Source organism: Gymnodraco acuticeps, unplaced genomic scaffold, assembly GCF_902827175.1.
Source record: "Gymnodraco acuticeps unplaced genomic scaffold, fGymAcu1.1, whole genome shotgun sequence".
In the NCBI taxonomy this organism is placed as follows: domain Eukaryota; kingdom Metazoa; phylum Chordata; class Actinopteri; order Perciformes; family Bathydraconidae; genus Gymnodraco; species Gymnodraco acuticeps.
The window spans coordinates 20,464-37,887 of record NW_022991498.1 but is presented as its reverse complement, the minus strand read 5'-3'; the positions used below and the strand labels follow the sequence as shown (position 1 = coordinate 37,887).

At 47.6% G+C, this 17,424-nt stretch overlaps 1 protein-coding gene across 1 annotated transcript in view; it reads left to right on the top strand.

Moving 5' to 3' along the window:
* The window catches only part of LOC117533154 (phosphofurin acidic cluster sorting protein 1-like), a gene marked incomplete at its 5' end in the record, with an annotated part of 31,630 nt that extends 14,635 nt beyond the window's left edge, over nt 1-16,995 (top strand). The window contains 9 exon segments of the mRNA XM_034196794.1: nt 3,145-3,255; nt 4,992-5,094; nt 5,366-5,408; nt 5,632-5,677; nt 6,304-6,385; nt 13,817-13,878; nt 13,966-14,085; nt 16,662-16,772; nt 16,863-16,995. Of these exon segments, the coding sequence (XP_034052685.1) occupies nt 3,145-3,255; nt 4,992-5,094; nt 5,366-5,408; nt 5,632-5,677; nt 6,304-6,385; nt 13,817-13,878; nt 13,966-14,085; nt 16,662-16,772; nt 16,863-16,969 (785 nt within the window).
* Nucleotides 16,996-17,424: the final 429 nt, after the last annotated feature.

Sequence of the window (17,424 nt, the reverse complement as noted above, 5' to 3'; positions counted from 1 at the left end):
TACCGAGTGCTTCATGATCACTTCACAAATGCTGCAAACGACACGAGCAGGGATTCCAGAGACAGAGCAAAGTACAAGGGCCTGGATGATGTGCTCACATCTGCAACGTTTGTCAGCAATCTGGGACTGATGTACGATGCGCTCACAGAGCTCAGCGACCTCTCTCGGCAACTCCAAAAAAGAGAGATGACACTGCCTACAGCAGATAGGCTCTTAACTCGAGAAATACGAGTTTTTGAATCCATGGTCACCATGCCTGGCCCACACATGACTACAGTTCATACAGCTCTAGCTGAGAAGTCCTTCAAGGGTGTTGCCCTGCGTGAGAATGGCAGGCTTGTACAGATTCATGCAGGTCAGTTTTTCCGCAGTATGGTAGAGAATCTGAGACACAGAATGACTTCCACAACCTCCTCTCATGTCAGCACAAGAGAAATCCCATTACATGGCCGGGAGGCCCGGGACAATCAGCTAATCCAGGACATGAAAGTTATCCATCCTGGAAGTTGGCCTGAAGAGGAGTTAGACGTACAGTATGGGGACGTAGAGGTGCTACGTTTGTGCGAAGTGCTGAAAGTGGACAGAAGAGAGACTGTTCAGGGCTTTCGCGAATACAAGGAAACCAGGGCATCCCGTACACCTGCTGCCATGGAGCCTCTACTGAAAGCAGTCCGAACCATCGCTGTCTCCACTAGTGAGTGTGAGCGGGCATTCAGCTGCATGAACGATATCCTTACTGCAAAAAGGAATGCTCTCTCTGTCAGCCGACTGTCCAGCCTGGTTTTCATTAAATGTAATGGACCATCACTAGGACAGTTCAATCCGGAACAGTATGTGAGGTCCTGGCTGGCAAAGGGAAGGAGAAGTGCTGATGAAAGAGCCTGTCCAGCTCCAGCCCCTGATACTGATGTCCCCAAGGCCTTCTGGAGCCTTTTCTAACAATGTGAAGTATATTGCAAAGCAGCTCACCCAGTGAGAAGACTTTTGGCATAATGTGCCGATTTGTACAGATCCTGGAGATAGAAGGACTTCAGACCAACCAGGGAGTTATCTGATCAGCTTGGTGTTCAATGTAACTCTTTACCATGGCTCAGACTTTGTTACTTGCAGTTACAGTTTCTCATTTTATATTGTGCAAATTTTGCATTTCTTTTTACATGTTCTTTGTTCATGCTCTTTATCATTTTTCTGAGTTGGAAAGTTAGATTGCATCATAGTTTACTTTATACATATTTGTATTCTTCAGTGGTGAAGTATATTGCAAAGCAGCTCAGCCATGTGAGAAGACTTTTGGCACTTTTTCGTTTTTCGTTTTCTGAGTTGGAAAGTTAGATTTCATTCAAAATGTACAGAAATACTTAATTTTGTTAAAGCTTTTTATAAAAAATGCTTCTGACCAGAGCTTTGTTTCCTTGTCATTAATGTTGAACACCACCAGAGGGGCTCTCACCTGAAAGGTCTCTGCTTCATGTGTCTTCAGCAGAAGATCTAGACTTTGATTGCTATATTTTCAGTTAATATTGACCTTACTGAGCTTTAGCCATATCCGCTGCCTATCATAAAAAATGTTAAGTACAGTGAACCTTTCTAAAATATACAGTAGTAAAGAGACAAACCCACCAGCATTATAGTAGCCAAATTCTTGTTTGTGGGCTGTGTATATAAAATTGACTTGAAAAAGTTGCTGATTTTAGAGTACTGGCACCTTTTTCATTCCAATTCAAGCACTGCGTACCTTACCATACCTTACCGTACCTTACCTTACTTTACCGTACCTTACCTTACTTTACCGTACCTTACCTTACCTTACCTTACCTTACCTTACCGTACCTTACCTTACCTTACCTTACCATACCTTACCTTACTTTACCATACCATACCTTACTTTACCATACCTTACCTTACTTTACTTACCATACCATACCTTACTTTACCTTACCTTACCTTACCTTACCTTACCTTACCTTACTTTACCTTACCTTACCTTACCTTACCTTACCTTACTTTACCTTACCTTACCTTACCTTACCTTACCTTACCTTACCTTACCTTACCTTACTTTACCTTACCTTACCTTACCTTACCTTACCTTACCTTACCTTACCTTACCTTACCTTACCTTATACCTTACCTTACCTTACCTTACCTTACCTTACCTTACCTTACCTTACCGTACCTTACCTTACCGTACCATACCTTACCTTACTTTACTTTACCATACCTTACCTTACTTTACCTTACCTTACCTTACCTTACTTTACCTTACCGTACTTTACCTTACCTTACCTTACCTTACCGTACTTTACCTTACCTTACCTTACCTTACCTTACCTTACCTTACTTTACCGTACCTTACCTTACCTTACCTTACCTTACTTTACCGTACCTTACCTTACTTTACCTTACCGTACTTTACCTTACCTTACCTTACCTTACCTTACCTTACCTTACTTTACCTTACCTTACTTACCTTACCTTACCTTACTTACCTTACCTTACCTTACCTTACCTTACTTACCTTACCTTACTTTACCTTACCTTACTTTACCTTACCTTACCTTACCTTACCGTACTTTACCGTACCTTACCATACCTTACCGTACTTTACCTTACCTTACCGTACTTTACCTTACCGTACCTTACCATACCTTACCGTACTTTACCTTACCTTACCGTACTTTACCTTACCATACCGTACCTTACCATACCTTACCGTACCTTACCGTACCTTACCTTACCTTACCTTACCTTACCTTACTTTACCGTACCTTACCTTACCTTACCTTACCTTACTTTACCGTACCTTACCTTACTTTACCTTACCGTACTTTACCTTACCTTACCTTACCTTACCGTACCTTACCGTACCTTACCATACCTTACCGTACTTTACCTTACCTTACCGTACTTTACCTTACCGTACCTTACCGTACCTTACCATACCTTACCGTACTTTACCTTACCTTACCGTACTTTACCTTACCATACCGTACCGTACCTTACCATACCGTACCGTACCTTACCATACCTTACCGTACCTTACCGTACCTTACCGTACCTTACCGTACCTTACCGTACCTTACCATACCTTACCGTACTTTACCTTACCGTACCGTACCTTACCTTACCTTCCCCCCTCCCCAGGAGCTCACCCTCTGGCTAAGTTCCTGGCGTCTCTGGACAGCCGGTTCAGCAGCCTGTTCATGGATCCCGACTGGAGGGATCTGTTCGGACGAGTGGAGTCTCCTGCTCTGGGTACGACTGACCTCTGACCTGCAGCGCCTCTGACCTCTGACCTGTAGCGCCTCTGACCTCTGACCTGCAGCGCCTCTGACCTGCAGCGCCTCTGACCTGCAGCGCCTCTGACCTGCAGCGCCTCTGACCTCTGACCTGCAGCGCCTCTGACCTCTGACCTGCAGCGCCTCTGACCTCTGACCTGCAGCGCCTCTGACCTCTGACCTGCAGCGCCTCTGACCTCTGACCTGCAGCGCCTCTGACCTCTGACCTGTAGCCCTCAGAGTGTTCCGCAGGTTACGAGTCAGAAAAGTGCTGTAATGATATCAAATGGAGAAGAAGCTTGTGTTGGGCCGCAGCAGTCTATAAGAAGCTTGTTTTGGGCCGCAGCAGTCTATAAGAAGCTTGTTTTGGGCCGCAGCAGTCTATAAGAACCTTGTTTGGGCCGCAGCAGTCTAGAAGAAGCTTGTTTTGGGCCGCAGCAGTCTAGAAGAAGCTTGTTTTGGGCCGCAGCAGTCTATAAGAAGCTTGTTTTGGGCCGCAGCAGTCTATAAGAAGCTTGTTTGGGCCGCAGCAGTCTATAAGAAGCTTGTTTTGGGCCGCAGCAGTCTATAAGAAGCTTGTTTCGGGCCGTAGCAGTCTATAAGAAGCTTGTTTTGGGCCGCAGCAGTCTATAAGAAGCTTGTTTTGGGCCGCAGCAGTCTATAAGAACCTTGTTTGGGCCGCAGCAGTCTATAAGAAGCTTGTTTTGGGCCGCAGCAGTCTATAAGAAGCTTGTGTTGGGCCGCAGCAGTCTATAAGAAGCTTGTTTTGGGCCGCAGCAGTCTATAAGAAGCTTGTTTTGGGCCGCAGCAGTCTATAAGAAGCTTGTGTTGGGCCGCAGCAGTCTATAAGAAGCTTGTTTGGGCCGCAGCAGTCTATAAGAAGCTTGTTTTGGGCCGCAGCAGTCTATAAGAAGCTTGTTTTGGGCCGCAGCAGTCTAGAAGAAGCTTGTTTGGGCCGCAGCAGTCTATCAAAAGCTTGTTTTGGGCCGCAGCAGTCTATAAGAAGCTTGTTTTGGGCCGCAGCAGTCCAGAAGAAGCTTGTTTGGGCCGCAGCAGTCTATCAGAAGCTTGTTTTGGGCCGCAGCAGTCTATAAGAAGCTTGTTTTGGGCCGCAGCAGTCTATAAGAAGCTTGTTTGGGCCGCAGCAGTCTATAAGAAGCTTGTTTGGGCCGCAGCAGTCTATAAGAAGCTTGTTTTGGGCCGCAGCAGTCTATCCTGAACTCTATATGTCAGACCAGAACTATCATAACGAAGATGGAGAAGTCTCTTCGGTTGACCTGATTGGTCGGCGGACATTGGATTTAGCTTTTTAGCTGTCAGACAGAGCCACACAAAGTGTAAGATAAGAAGTAGTTTATTGATCCCAATTTGGGAAATGTTTGTGTTGCAGCATAAAAAGATTTGTACAATACAAATTAAAAGACAAGAAATAAACAAGAAAGTAGAAAAAATACATTTTGAATTTACAAATGAACAATAACAAGATATAAAGCAAGGTATTATATATACGTAAGTATGTGACAGCAAGCGTCTTCAAGTTGGTGCTCAAAGGCAATGCCTAGAGAGGTCCTATCTTTTCAAGACTGTCATAGAAACCTTAATAACAGAGCTGGGAGCATTTTTGTTAAACGCTGAGGGAGGCTGGGATGATGATGCTCTATGACACAGGCCCTGAATGCACCATCTGTCTAAACTGTGCTCTCTGCTGGACAGATCCTGTGGGTGTCGCAGGGCGAGTGTCTCAGTACCTGAGCGGAGCGGCTGTCTCTCACCTGTGTCCCATATCAGAGGCCATGCTGACCTGCAAACACAAGAGGTACCCGCCCGCCTGTCAGAACCAGAGCTCAGACCCGCCTTCATTACAGCTGCACAGTGAGGGGTCTGTCAAGAAGTAACACTGTTGACTTCATGCCAAAGAAAGAAATATCTACTGAAATTAGAATGCCAAACGAGTGCAGAGTTAGCCACAGCGGCCTCTAGTGGACATCAGACGGATCACAGTGAGACAGATAGGATAGAGACTGTTTGATTTGTTCATATTTCACATTTCTTCTTTTTGTTTGATTGAATCTGATTTTGTTCTTCAGCCCCGACGACGACTACTGTCAGAAGTTTGTTCCTTTTATCGGGGTAAGAGGAAATGTCAAGTACTACAGAACTGTGAATTAACCTTTTACATCTTAGAACATAATCCAAACTGTGTGTGTGTGTGTGTGTGTGGTGTGTGTGTGTGTGTGTGTGTGTGTGTGTGTGTGTGTGTGTGTGTGTGTGTGTGTGTGTGTGTGTGTGTGTGTGTGTGTGTGTGTGTGTGTGTGTGTGTGTGTGTGTGTGTGTGTGTGTGTGTGCGTGTCAGGTGGTGAAGGTCGGCATCGTGGAGCAGAACCTCCGCTCCATCTCACGTACGCCTCACCTGTCCTCTGTTCATTCATTTGATTCTTTATTTAGCTGATGATGACAGGTTTCACGCATGTATTCATTTAAACTTGATTTCAAGCTTTACTACTATTTTCGAAGTACGGAGCTCATTTCCTGCCATCACTCCACAAACTAAACACGTTTTACAAATGCCTTATGGTTCACTAACAAACACAGTGTGGTTAGCAAATACAAAACACAAACGCTAACCCTCACCCTAAATATGATTTATTAGAAAAATGTAATGTGTTTGTCTGACAGACGTTTTTTATTTGCAAAACGTAATGCATTAGTTTGTAGATGGTGTTTTGTATTTGCTGTGTGTGTTAGTGAATCATGAGGCATTTGTAAAACGTGTTTAGTTTGTTTGTGGAGTGATGGCAGGAAGTTAGCTCCATACAGAAGAACATACACACTGGAAACCATTACAAAGACAAACAAGACAAAAAACTACGGAATAATTCTATGATATTCAGCATTTCAATCTTATCTTGATCAAAGAAAAGCATTACATCAACATATTTTAATCCAACATTCATGTTAAGTTGCTCTGGAGAGCTTGGTTACATATATTTATATAGATGTCATGTTTTCGTTGTCCCCCCAACAGTTGACTCTGGTGACATCATCCTGGGATCTCCTCCCAGCCAATCAGGAGCTCCCATCACTCCTCCTCCCTCCCCCTCCACCAGGTGCTTCCTGTGTCATTTTGTTTTTAATAACGTGTGCATACTTAGCCATTTTTTTTATTTCTTTCCTCACTTTATCTGCTGTTGTAATCATGTGCATTTCCCCGTGGCGGGACACATTGAGGATTTCTGATTCTGTCAAATGGAACAATAAATTAAAATATGCAGACAATAGTTACAAAATGGCTTTGGGCTCCAGTCCGGATAAAACAATGTCAGTCTTAACCAGAAAGTGGCGCAATTTGACTCTGGATGTTCTGATTATGATTACCATGAGGAGTGTTGTGATCATTGGATAGAGAGCACAAGATTATTATTATTATTATACAATTATACAATTATTTTAAAACTATATAAGCATTCTGAAGGCACGCACTGGATCGGTTCGCAACCGAGTGTGAAGCGGCTGGGATGAGGATCAGCACCTCCAAATCTGAGGCCATGGTTCTCAGCAGGAAACCGATGGACTGTCCACTTCAAGTAGGGAATGAGTCCTTACCCCAAGTGAAGGAGTTCAAGTATCTCGGGGTCTTGTTCTCGAGTGAGGGAACAATGGAGCGTGAGATGGGCCGGAGAATCGGAGCAGCGGGAGCGGTACTGCAGTCGCTTTACCGCACCGTTGTGACGAAAAGGGAGCCGAGCCAGAAGGCAAAGCTCTCTGTCTACCGGGCCATTTTCGTTCCTACCCTCACCTATGGTCATGAAGGATGGGTCATGACCGAAAGAACGAGATCGCGGATACAAGCGGCCGAGATGGGTTTTTCTCCGCAGGGTGGCTGGTGTCTCCCTTAGGGATAAGGTGAGAAGTTCGGTCATCAGGGAGGGACTCGGAGTTGAGCCGCTCCTCCTTCGCGTCGAAAGGAGCCAGTTGAGGTGGTTCGGGCACCTAGTTAGGATGCCACCTGGGCGCCTCCCTAGGGAGGTGTTCCAGGCACGTCCAGCTGGGAAGAGACCAAGGGGTAGACCTAGGACCAGGTGGAGGGATTATATCTCTTCGCTGGCCTGGGAGCGCCTTGGGATCCCCCAGTCAGAGCTGGTTGATGTCGCCAGGGAAAAGAAAGTTTGGGGCTCTCTGCTGGAACTGCTACCCCCCGCGACCCGACCACGGATAAGCGGGAGAAGATGGATGGATGGATGGATAAGCATTCTGTCCCCGTTAACTTCAAAATCGACCCAAAATGTGTCACAATCAGCCCACCCTCTGGCCTCTCTGGTTACAGGGGACTGTCAAAATTGTCCAGATCAACCAAGTCCATTTTTATAATTGTCAACAGAGACTATAATGCTAATTAATGCAATTTATGCTAATTGTGTAAATGTCCAAACGCATGCAGGTTATCATCCGGCAGCTTTTATGTTCTGGAGACCCTACTTTGCATTTATAAAATAACTGGCTGGTCTACCTGCACGTGCCATCCGACCTCTGCAGCTCATCCAGAATGCAGCGGCTCGTCTGGTTTTCAACCTTCCTAAATGTTCCCACACCACTCCGCTCCTCCGCTCCCTCCACTGGCTTCCGGTAACTGCTAGAATCCACTTCAAGACACTGGTACTTGCGTACCATGCTGTGAATGGATCTGGCCCTTCGTACATCCAGGACATGGTTAAACCGTACACCCCAGCGCGTGCACTACGCTCTGCATCAGCCAAACGACTCGCTGCACCCTCGCTGCGAGGGGGACCCAAGTTCCCATCAGCAAAAACACGTGGGTTTGCTGTCCTGGCTCCAAGATGGTGGAATGAGCTCCCCATTGACATCAGGACAGCAGAAAGCTTGCACACCTTCTGGCGCAAACTGAAAACTCATCTCTTTCGACTCCACTTCGAGCGATAGAACTACTAACAAAGCACTTATATACTAATAAAGGACTGGCTTATCTAAAGCCAGTTGAGTAGCACTTGAAATATTTGGCTCTATGAAACCTGATGTACCAGTGGCGAGCCGTCAGGGCCCTCTGGCCCTCTGTGAGGGCCTAAGATATTCTAAAAAATAATATTTGAAAACATTAAAAAAAAAATATTTCAATATTTTTTTTCAATATTTTTGTTGTTGTTAAATGTTTCATTAGTTTTACCAAAATAACTTGACGTAAATGTATTTAAAATAACATTGCCAAATAAATAAATCCATCGAATCTGCCTGTTCAGTTTCTGTTGGAATGTGAAGGGTTAAATGCCGTCTGCGAGTTACTGTGAAGACGGGAGAGCTTGTTGGTCCTTCTGTAGATTCACAGAGGGCCAGCTATAGAGAGGCGAAGTCCCTCCCCTTCCGGGAGCCTCCACGGGACCTTATTTCGAAAAAACTGACCCCGAACCCTCCAGCGTGCAGTCCTCAGACGCCGAACCTGGACCCTCCAGCGTGCAGTCCTCAGACGCCGAACCTGGACCCTCCAGCGTGCAGTCCTCAGACGCCGAACCTGGACCCTCCAGCGTGCAGTCCTCAGACGCCGAACCTGGACCCTCCAGCGTGCAGTCCTCAGATGCCGAACCTGGACCCTCCAGCGTGCAGTCCTCAGATGCCGAACCTGGACCCTCCAGCGTGCAGTCCTCAGACGCCGAACCTGGACCCTCCAGCGTGCAGTCCTCAGATGCAGAACCTGGACCCTCCAGCGTGCAGTCCTCAGATGCCGAACCTGGACCCTCCAGCGTGCAGTCCTCAGATGCAGAACCTGGACCCTCCAGCATGCAGTCCAGTTGTTCCGAAGACCTGGCAGGGGATAATTGTAAGAGAATGGCAAAATATTCAGCAGCAGGTTTACCAGATGATGTCATCCGAATGGAAACAGGGCTTCCTGATCAGGCCATGTTTAAAAGGGTGGCGGGGTTGGTGGAGCGCTTTGAGGGCTCCATTGTGTATTTCGCTGGATGGAAAGTGGAGGGCATCCTGCTGGCAGACCAGGTCTTAATAATGAAAACATTTGATCAACAAAAAAAAGGATGGTCAGGATCTAGACTCAGTGTGTAGTTTATTAATTAAATCAATGCTCTCTACATTAGGAAAACACATACCAGTGTACCAGAGGGAGTCACACACAGCTGTGCCTAGATAACCAAACAAATTGACAAGATAACCAAAATCCTTGAATCTACACACAGCAAATAAACTCAAATGACACAACGAGAAAAAGGAGATCACACATACAGTATAGTCGATATAAAACTGGCCGCTTCAATCTGAAGAGCAACTAAAACAAAACACGGGAGTGTACCTTGTTCTTGTGAACACTAATGTTATCCACAGCATACACAGAGACCACGAAGTTCTTAACAAGAAAACTAGTTACTAAAACAAAACACGTTAGTGTACCTTGTTAGCTAATGTTAGCTAGCTGACATTAACGTTACACATTGCCAGATTACCTACTGTAACTCCAGCATCTATGAGTATTGGCGTCGCCCTCTAAGGCTATCGCTATTGGGTAATCCCCCTGCGCCCCCGCGCAGCACTGAAACACTTGTAGTCCACGCCCGCCCGCAAGGTGGGCCCCACCCTCGGGCTCCCTTCCGGTATAAATAGGAAGGCTGGGAACAATACAAACCTGCCGCTGTGAGAAAGTAGAGGCGAAGGTCACACTTTGCCCAGTGACAAAAAGAGGGGGAACAGCAGCTCTCTGCGTGTCAGACAGGCAGGAGAGCGCCCAGCTGGATCCCTGACGTCACTCACTCTGACAGGACACCCAGTACAGGGTGCGTCAGAGAGGAAAGGGAGACATCCCTCAAATACAATTGAGTAAATGAACAGGGGGAAGACCAAGATGCAGCAGTGCAAATGTCTTCCACTGACATTCCTCCGTGCAACGCCGTGGAGGAGGAAATTCCTCTGGTGGAGTGCGCACTGATGTTCTCCGGGGGCTCCACCCCAGAGGAGACATACGCCTGTGACACAGCCTCACACAGCCAGTGTGACAGCCGTTGTGTAGACAGAGGCTGCGGATCGAGCGCTCTCTATAGTGCACAAACAGGCGCTGAGAACGGCGCAAGGTGTAGGCTACCCTCTGCTGATCAGCCTGCTCATCCATCTGTCCATCAGACACACGCGCTGCCACTCTGAGAAACACTCTGAGAGCGGGCGCACATGCTCGAGATGTGTCATGGTTGTCGTGGCGACGAGCCACAGAGCCCTCCGAAAGGGCTGTGAGGGAGTCTCCACACGCTGCGTTTCACTCCGGCTCTCATGAGGCTCTGTGGCTCTCAACATGCCCAGACTCTCAACATGCCCAACATGCCGAGAGTCTCAACATGCCCAGACTCTCAACATGCCCAGACTCTCAACACGCCCAGACTCTCAACATGCTCAACATAACCAGAGTCTCAACATGCCCAGACTCTCAACACGCCCAGACTCTCAACACGCCCAGACTCTCAACACGCCCAGACTCTCAACATGCCCACACTCAGTCTCAACATGCCCAACACGCCCAGACTCTCAACACGCCCAGACTCTCAACACGCCCAGACTCTCAACATGCCCACACTCAGTCTCAACATGCCCAACACGCCCAGACTCTCAACACGCCCAGACTCTCAACACGCCCAGACTCTCAACACGCCCAGACTCTCAACACGCCCAGACTCTCAACATGACCATACTCTCAACACGCCCAGACTCTCAACACGCCCAGACTCTCAACACGCCCAGACTCTCAACATGCCCAGACTCTCAACACGCCCAGACTCAGTCTCAACATGCCCAACATGCCCAGAGTCACAAAATGCCCAGACTCTCAACATGCCCAGACTCTCAACACGCCCAGACTCTCAACACGCCCAGACTCTCAACATGACCAGACTCTCAACACGCCCAGACTCTCAACATGCCCAGACTCTCAACACGCCCAGACTCTCAACACGCCCAGACTCTCAACACACCCAGACTCTCAACATGACCATACTCTCAACACGCCCAGACTCTCAACACGCCCAGACTCTCAACACGCTCAGACTCTCAACACGCCCATACTCTCAACACGCCCAGACTCTCAACATGCACAGACTCTCAACACGCCCAGACTCTCAACACGTCCAGACTCTCAACATGCCCAGACTCTCAACACGCCCAGACTCTCAACACGCCCAGACTCTCAACACACCCAGACTCTCAACATGACCAGACTCTCAACACGCCCAGACTCTCAACATGCCCAGACTCTCAACACTTCCAGACTCTCAACACGCCCAGACTCTCAACACACCCAGACTCTCAACATGACCATACTCTCAACACGCTCAGACTCTCAACACGCCCATACTCTCAACACGCCCAGACTCTCAACATGACCAGACTCTCAACACGCCCAGACTCTCAACATGCCCAGACTCTCAACACGCCCAGACTCTCAACACGCCCAGACTCTCAACACACCCAGACTCTCAACATGACCATACTCTCAACACGCCCAGACTCTCAACACGCCCAGACTCTCAACACGCTCAGACTCTCAACACGCCCATACTCTCAACACGCCCAGACTCTCAACATGCACAGACTCTCAACACGCCCAGACTCTCAACACGCCCAGACTCTCAACACGCCCAGACTTGTAGTGAAATGTGTTAACGTGACGGCCATCTTTGTGTTGGTGACGCGTATTCTGCGAGACCAGAGATGTAGTTCATCGAGGTAGGTATAAAAGTCACGGCTCGCCACTGTGATGTACCTACAGTGGGGCAAAAAAGTATTTAGTCAGCCACCAATTGTGCAAGTTCTCCCATGATGAGAGAGGCCTGTAATGACATCCTAGGTACACTTCAACTATGAGAGACAGAATGGGGGGAAATAATCCAGGAAAACACATTGTAGGATTTTTAATGAATTAATTGGTAAATGATGGTGGAAAACAAGTATTTGGTCAATAACAAAAGTTCATCTCAATACTTTGTTATATACCCTTTGTTGGCAATGACAGAGGTCAAACGTTTTCTGTAAGTCTTCACAAGGTGTTCACACACTGTTGCTGGTATGTTGGCCCATTCCTCCATGCAGATCTCCTCTAGTGATGTTTTGGGGCTGTCGCTGGGCAACACGGACTTTCAACTCCCTCCAAAGATTTTCTATGGGGTTGAGATCTGGAGACTGGCTAGGCCACTCCAGGACCTTGAAATGCTTCTTACGAAGCCACTCCTTCATTGCCCGGGCGGTGTGTTTGGGATCATTGTCATGCTGAAAGACCCAGCCACGTTTCATCTTCAATGCCCTTGCTGATGGAAGGAGGTTGTCACTCAAAATCTCACGATACATGGCCCCATTCATTCTTTCCTTTACACGGATCAGTGGTCCTGGTCCCTTTGCAGAAACACAGCCCCAAAGCTTGATGTTTCCACCCCCATGTTTCACAGTAGGTGTTCTTTGGATGCAGCTCAGCATTCTTTCTCCTCCAAACACGTCTAGTTGAGTTTTTACCAAAGAGTTCTATTTTGGTTTCATCTGACCATATGACATTCTCCCAATCCTCTTCTGGGTCATCTAAATGCTCTCTAGCAAACTTCAGACGGGCCCGGACATGTACTGGCTTAAGCAGGGGGACACGTCTGGCACTGCAGGGTTTGAGTCCCTGGCGGCGTAGTGTGTTACTGATGGTAGCCTTTGTTACTTTGGTCCCAGCTCTCTGCAGGTCATTGACTAGGTCCCCCCGTGTGGTTCTGGGATTTTTGCTCACCGTTCTTGTGATCATTTTGACCCCACGGGGTGAGATCTTGCGTGGAGCCCCAGATCGAGGGAGATTATCAGTGGTCTTGTATGTCTTCCATTTTCTAATAATTGCTCCCACAGTTGATTTCTTCACACCAAGCTGCTTACCTATTGCAGATTCAGTCTTCCCAGCCTGGTGCAGGTCTACCATTGTGTTTCTGGTGTCCTTTGACAGCTCTTTGGTCTTGGCCATAGTGGAGTTTGGAGTGTGACTGTTTGAGGTTGTGGACAGGTGTCTTTTATACTGATAACGAGTTCAAACAGGTGCCATTAATACAGTTAACGAGTGGAGGACAGAGGAGGCTCTTAAAGAAGAAGTTACAGGTCTGTGAGAGCCAGAAATCTTGTTTGTTTGTAGGTGACCAAATACTTATTTTACCGAGGAATTTACCAATGAATTCATTAAAAATCCTACAATGTGATTTCCTGGATTTCCCCCCCCCCCATTCTGTCTCTCATAGTTGAAGTGTTCCTAGGATGTGAATTACAGGCCTCTCATCTTTTTAAGTGGGAGAACTTGCACAATTGGTGGCTGACTAAATACTTTTTTGCCCCACTGTATATGATTCTGTTTTCTTCAAGTTTGTATCTTGCTGTAAGTCGCTTTGGATAGAAGCGTCAGCTAAATGTAATGTCATGTAATGTAATAACACTGTGGGGTCTCAACATCTCAGGTTCACAGCAGGACTCTATGATCTGACTATAAGATAAGAATCCTAACTCCTCCTCTTCCTCGCTCTGTGCAGCTGTCTGGGGGAGGTGAAGGATCTGCAGGTCGACTACTGGAGCCAGGGAGGAGGAGGAGGAGGAGGAGGAGGAGGAGGAGGAGGAGGAGGAGGAGGAGGAGGAGGAGGAGGAGGAGGAGGAGGAGGAGGAGGAGGAGGAAGAGGAGGGAGGGAGGTTGGGATGAAGAACAGCCTGAAGAGTAACTTCCGCTGCCTGCAGGTGTCCAGGATCAGTGGGGGGGGCGAGCTGATGAGCATGACGGTGGTGACCAGAGAGAAGAACAAGAGAGGTGAGGAAGAGGAGGAAGAGGAGGGAGGGGAGGAAGAGGGACCCTAACTGGAACAGGACAGGGGGCTGCAGTCGAATAGTCAGTTTCTCTCAGGAACCTTCCTGACGGAGTGAAATGACCCGAAGGTCCCTCAGTGGCAGCCAGGATAAGAGCTGATCCTACCAGGGCTTTCAAAGTGTGGGAAGGGGAGCCTCAGAGAACATAAGAACAGCCACGCCCCCCTCCCAATTATTATTATTATTATTATTATTATTATTATTGTTGTTGTTGTTGTTGTTGCTGCTATAATGCAGGGGTATTATGATCCAGTGGAAAGCCCTTACGTCTGGTTCTAAGTGGTTACTTTCTGTGGGCAGTGTAGTTGTACACACCGTCTGATTTGACTTTCTCAGGACTTAACAGTGTTTTTTGGGGGCAGAACCCCACAAAGAAAAATACATATTCACACACGTAAGCTCATCATCTTAACAGTTGTTTACGCTCATCGAGTCATCCGTGAGCAGAGCATCAAGTTGCCTATAACAGCTGAATGTGGTGATTACCATGTTGTTCAGCAACACGCCTCACAAACTTATTAAGATCCAAAGCTTTAGTGCGTTTTGTTTCAATGCTGAGTGCAGCCGCACTGACAGGCTCTTCTCTGTCATCGTAGACCGCACCTCATTCCTTCCGTCTGCTTGGATCCGAAATGCTTCTCGTTTTGCGCCGTCCGGTTCAAATGAAATCGCCGCCAATCACATTTCCACGCTCGCGCCAGGACTGGGGGAGGGGTCACATGACGTGCATCTTGTGCTGCATTCACTTGCACTCGGACATTAGAGACTTTCTCTCATAAATGTCCGATGAGCCACAACTTTTCTTTCAAAACAAAGCTGCCAGCTGGGGTGGCAAGGCTATTTCTAGAGTGGCAGTTGCCACTCCATGCCCCCCCGGTAGATCCGCCCCTGCTTGTCCGGCACTTGCTTTTGATCAAAGTCAATGCGGAAAACCCGCACTCACACAGGTAGGTGGAGGTGAAGGGAGTGAGCACTCTCACAGGTGGGTGGAGGTGAAGGGAATGAGCACTCTCACAGGTGGGTGGAGGTGAAGGGAATGAGCACTCACACAGGTAGGTGGAGGTGAAGGGAGTGAGCACTCACACAGGTAGGTGGAGGTGAAGGGAGTGAGCACTCTCACAGGTAGGTGGAGGTGAAGGGAGTGAGCACTCACACAGGTAGGTGGAGGTGAAGGGAGTGAGCACTCTCACAGGTAGCTGGAGGTGAAGGGAATGAGCACTCACACAGGTAGGTGGAGGTGAAGGGAGTGAGCACTCACACAGGCAGGTGGAGGTGAAGGGAGTGAGCACTCACACAGGTAGGTGGAGGTGAAGGGAATGAGCACTCACAGAGGCAGGTGGAGGTGAAGGGAGTGAGCACTCACACAGGTAGGTGGAGGTGAAGGGAGTGAGCATACTGCCTTGTTGGTGAGGTGGGTGAACTCGGTCTCCACAGATGCTGTCTCCTCTCTCACTTTAGGTAACTTCACTGAAAATGGATCCATGTTGCCGCTCGCATAAAGTTAGCTGAAGTTAATGAGCTACATTTCGCTGTTTCTCGTTATTCTTTTCTCCCGCTGCCCCTCCCCGGAAGCTCTCTGGCGCCCCCCGGGGCGCGCCTGCGCCTCACACTTTGAAAACCCCTGCTCTAGATGATAGGAAAGGAGGTTTCAAACGTCCTTTATAACCTCCTTTAGCTTAGGAACCACTGGACCTCCCTAACCGAAAAGAGAGGAGAAAATGCTGCCCCACAATGCATTGCAGCCGCAGCATATGACGGAGAAATGATATCATGAAAGTTACGGTGCTTATTAAGCATTTTAAAACGTATGTGGTAAGTTGCCAAAGTGCTTTGTTCTGAACGTTCATCAGTATTATAATCAAAGAGAGAAATATGAACGTTAGTTTTTACTGAAATGATCAAATAAAGTCAACATCTCACAGTCTTTACTGAGCTGTGTGGGGTTTGTTCAACTTGTAAAAGATGTTTGAATGGTGATATACACAGAGATAGATGTTAAGGACTAACGTTTATAATAAATACATCTGTATTGATTTAAGATATTTTCATCAATCATACGTATTGGGATCATTTGTATTAATGTGGACCGGAGGGAGAGGGGGACGAGCAGAAGCTTCACTTTCCTTTTTTATTTCAATTCCAGCTTTGGTCCTGAAGAATCTGTTTCTCTGTTGTCCCCGTTCATAAAGCATAAAGCAGCAGCATCAGAGCACAGAGTCTCTAGATGAGTTCACAGGAGTCCCTCGTTCTTATTGAACATCCATGTTGTAGTCCGCTGTATAGAGAACTGTAGTCTCCATAGTTTCCCCACAGCAGCAGACGCTCATTCAGGACGTCCGCTGGAGCATCATAAACACGTGGGATAGTGAAAGTGCAGTCGATTCTCTAAAGTACCGCGGTCTCTTCTCCTAAGTCCTTTTGAATTGTGTGTGTGTGTGTGTGTGTGTGTGTGTGTGTGTGTGTGTGTGTGTGTGTGTGTGTGTGTGTGTGTGTGTGTGTGTGTGTGTGTGTGTGTGTCAGTCATGTTCCTCAGTAAGAAGACGAGGGAGAAGGAGGCGGAGTCGAGGAGTCAGCTGATCGAAGGAATCAGTCGACTGATCTGTACCTCCAAACACCAACACACACTGAGAGGTACACACTCACACACACACTCACACACACACACACACACACACACACACACACACACACACACAGTGAATGACTTCCTGTCTGTCTCAGTCTCAGTAGACGGAGTTGAATGGAGAGACGTCCGGTTCTTCCAGCTCGCCGCTCAGTGGCCGACTCACGTCAAACACTTTCCTGTGGGGGTGTTCAGCAAACCCTGACACACACACACACACACACACACACACACACACACACTCACGCACACACAGACTCACACTCTCACACACACACTCACACACACACTCTCACACACTCACACCCACACACACATATACGCTCACACACACACACTCACACACACACACACCAACACACACACACTCACAGACTCACTCACACACAAAATAAAAGTTTGTTTGTTTAAATGATTTATAATATGACTTTATTGATGTATGTTAAAACCAGCTGTTTTCCTGATCTATGTTTCTGTCATTATCACTTCCCTTCATGTATTCGTGTGTTGGTGTGTTTGTGTGTTTGTGTGTTCGTGCCAGAAGGAGAGCGTTTGGTACGCTCACTGCGTACCAAACCAAGAACCAAGATGATTCTTGGTTCCGTACGCAGTGAGCCTTTCCTGTCACCCTCTGTGGTGGAAAGAGAGGTAAACGCCGCT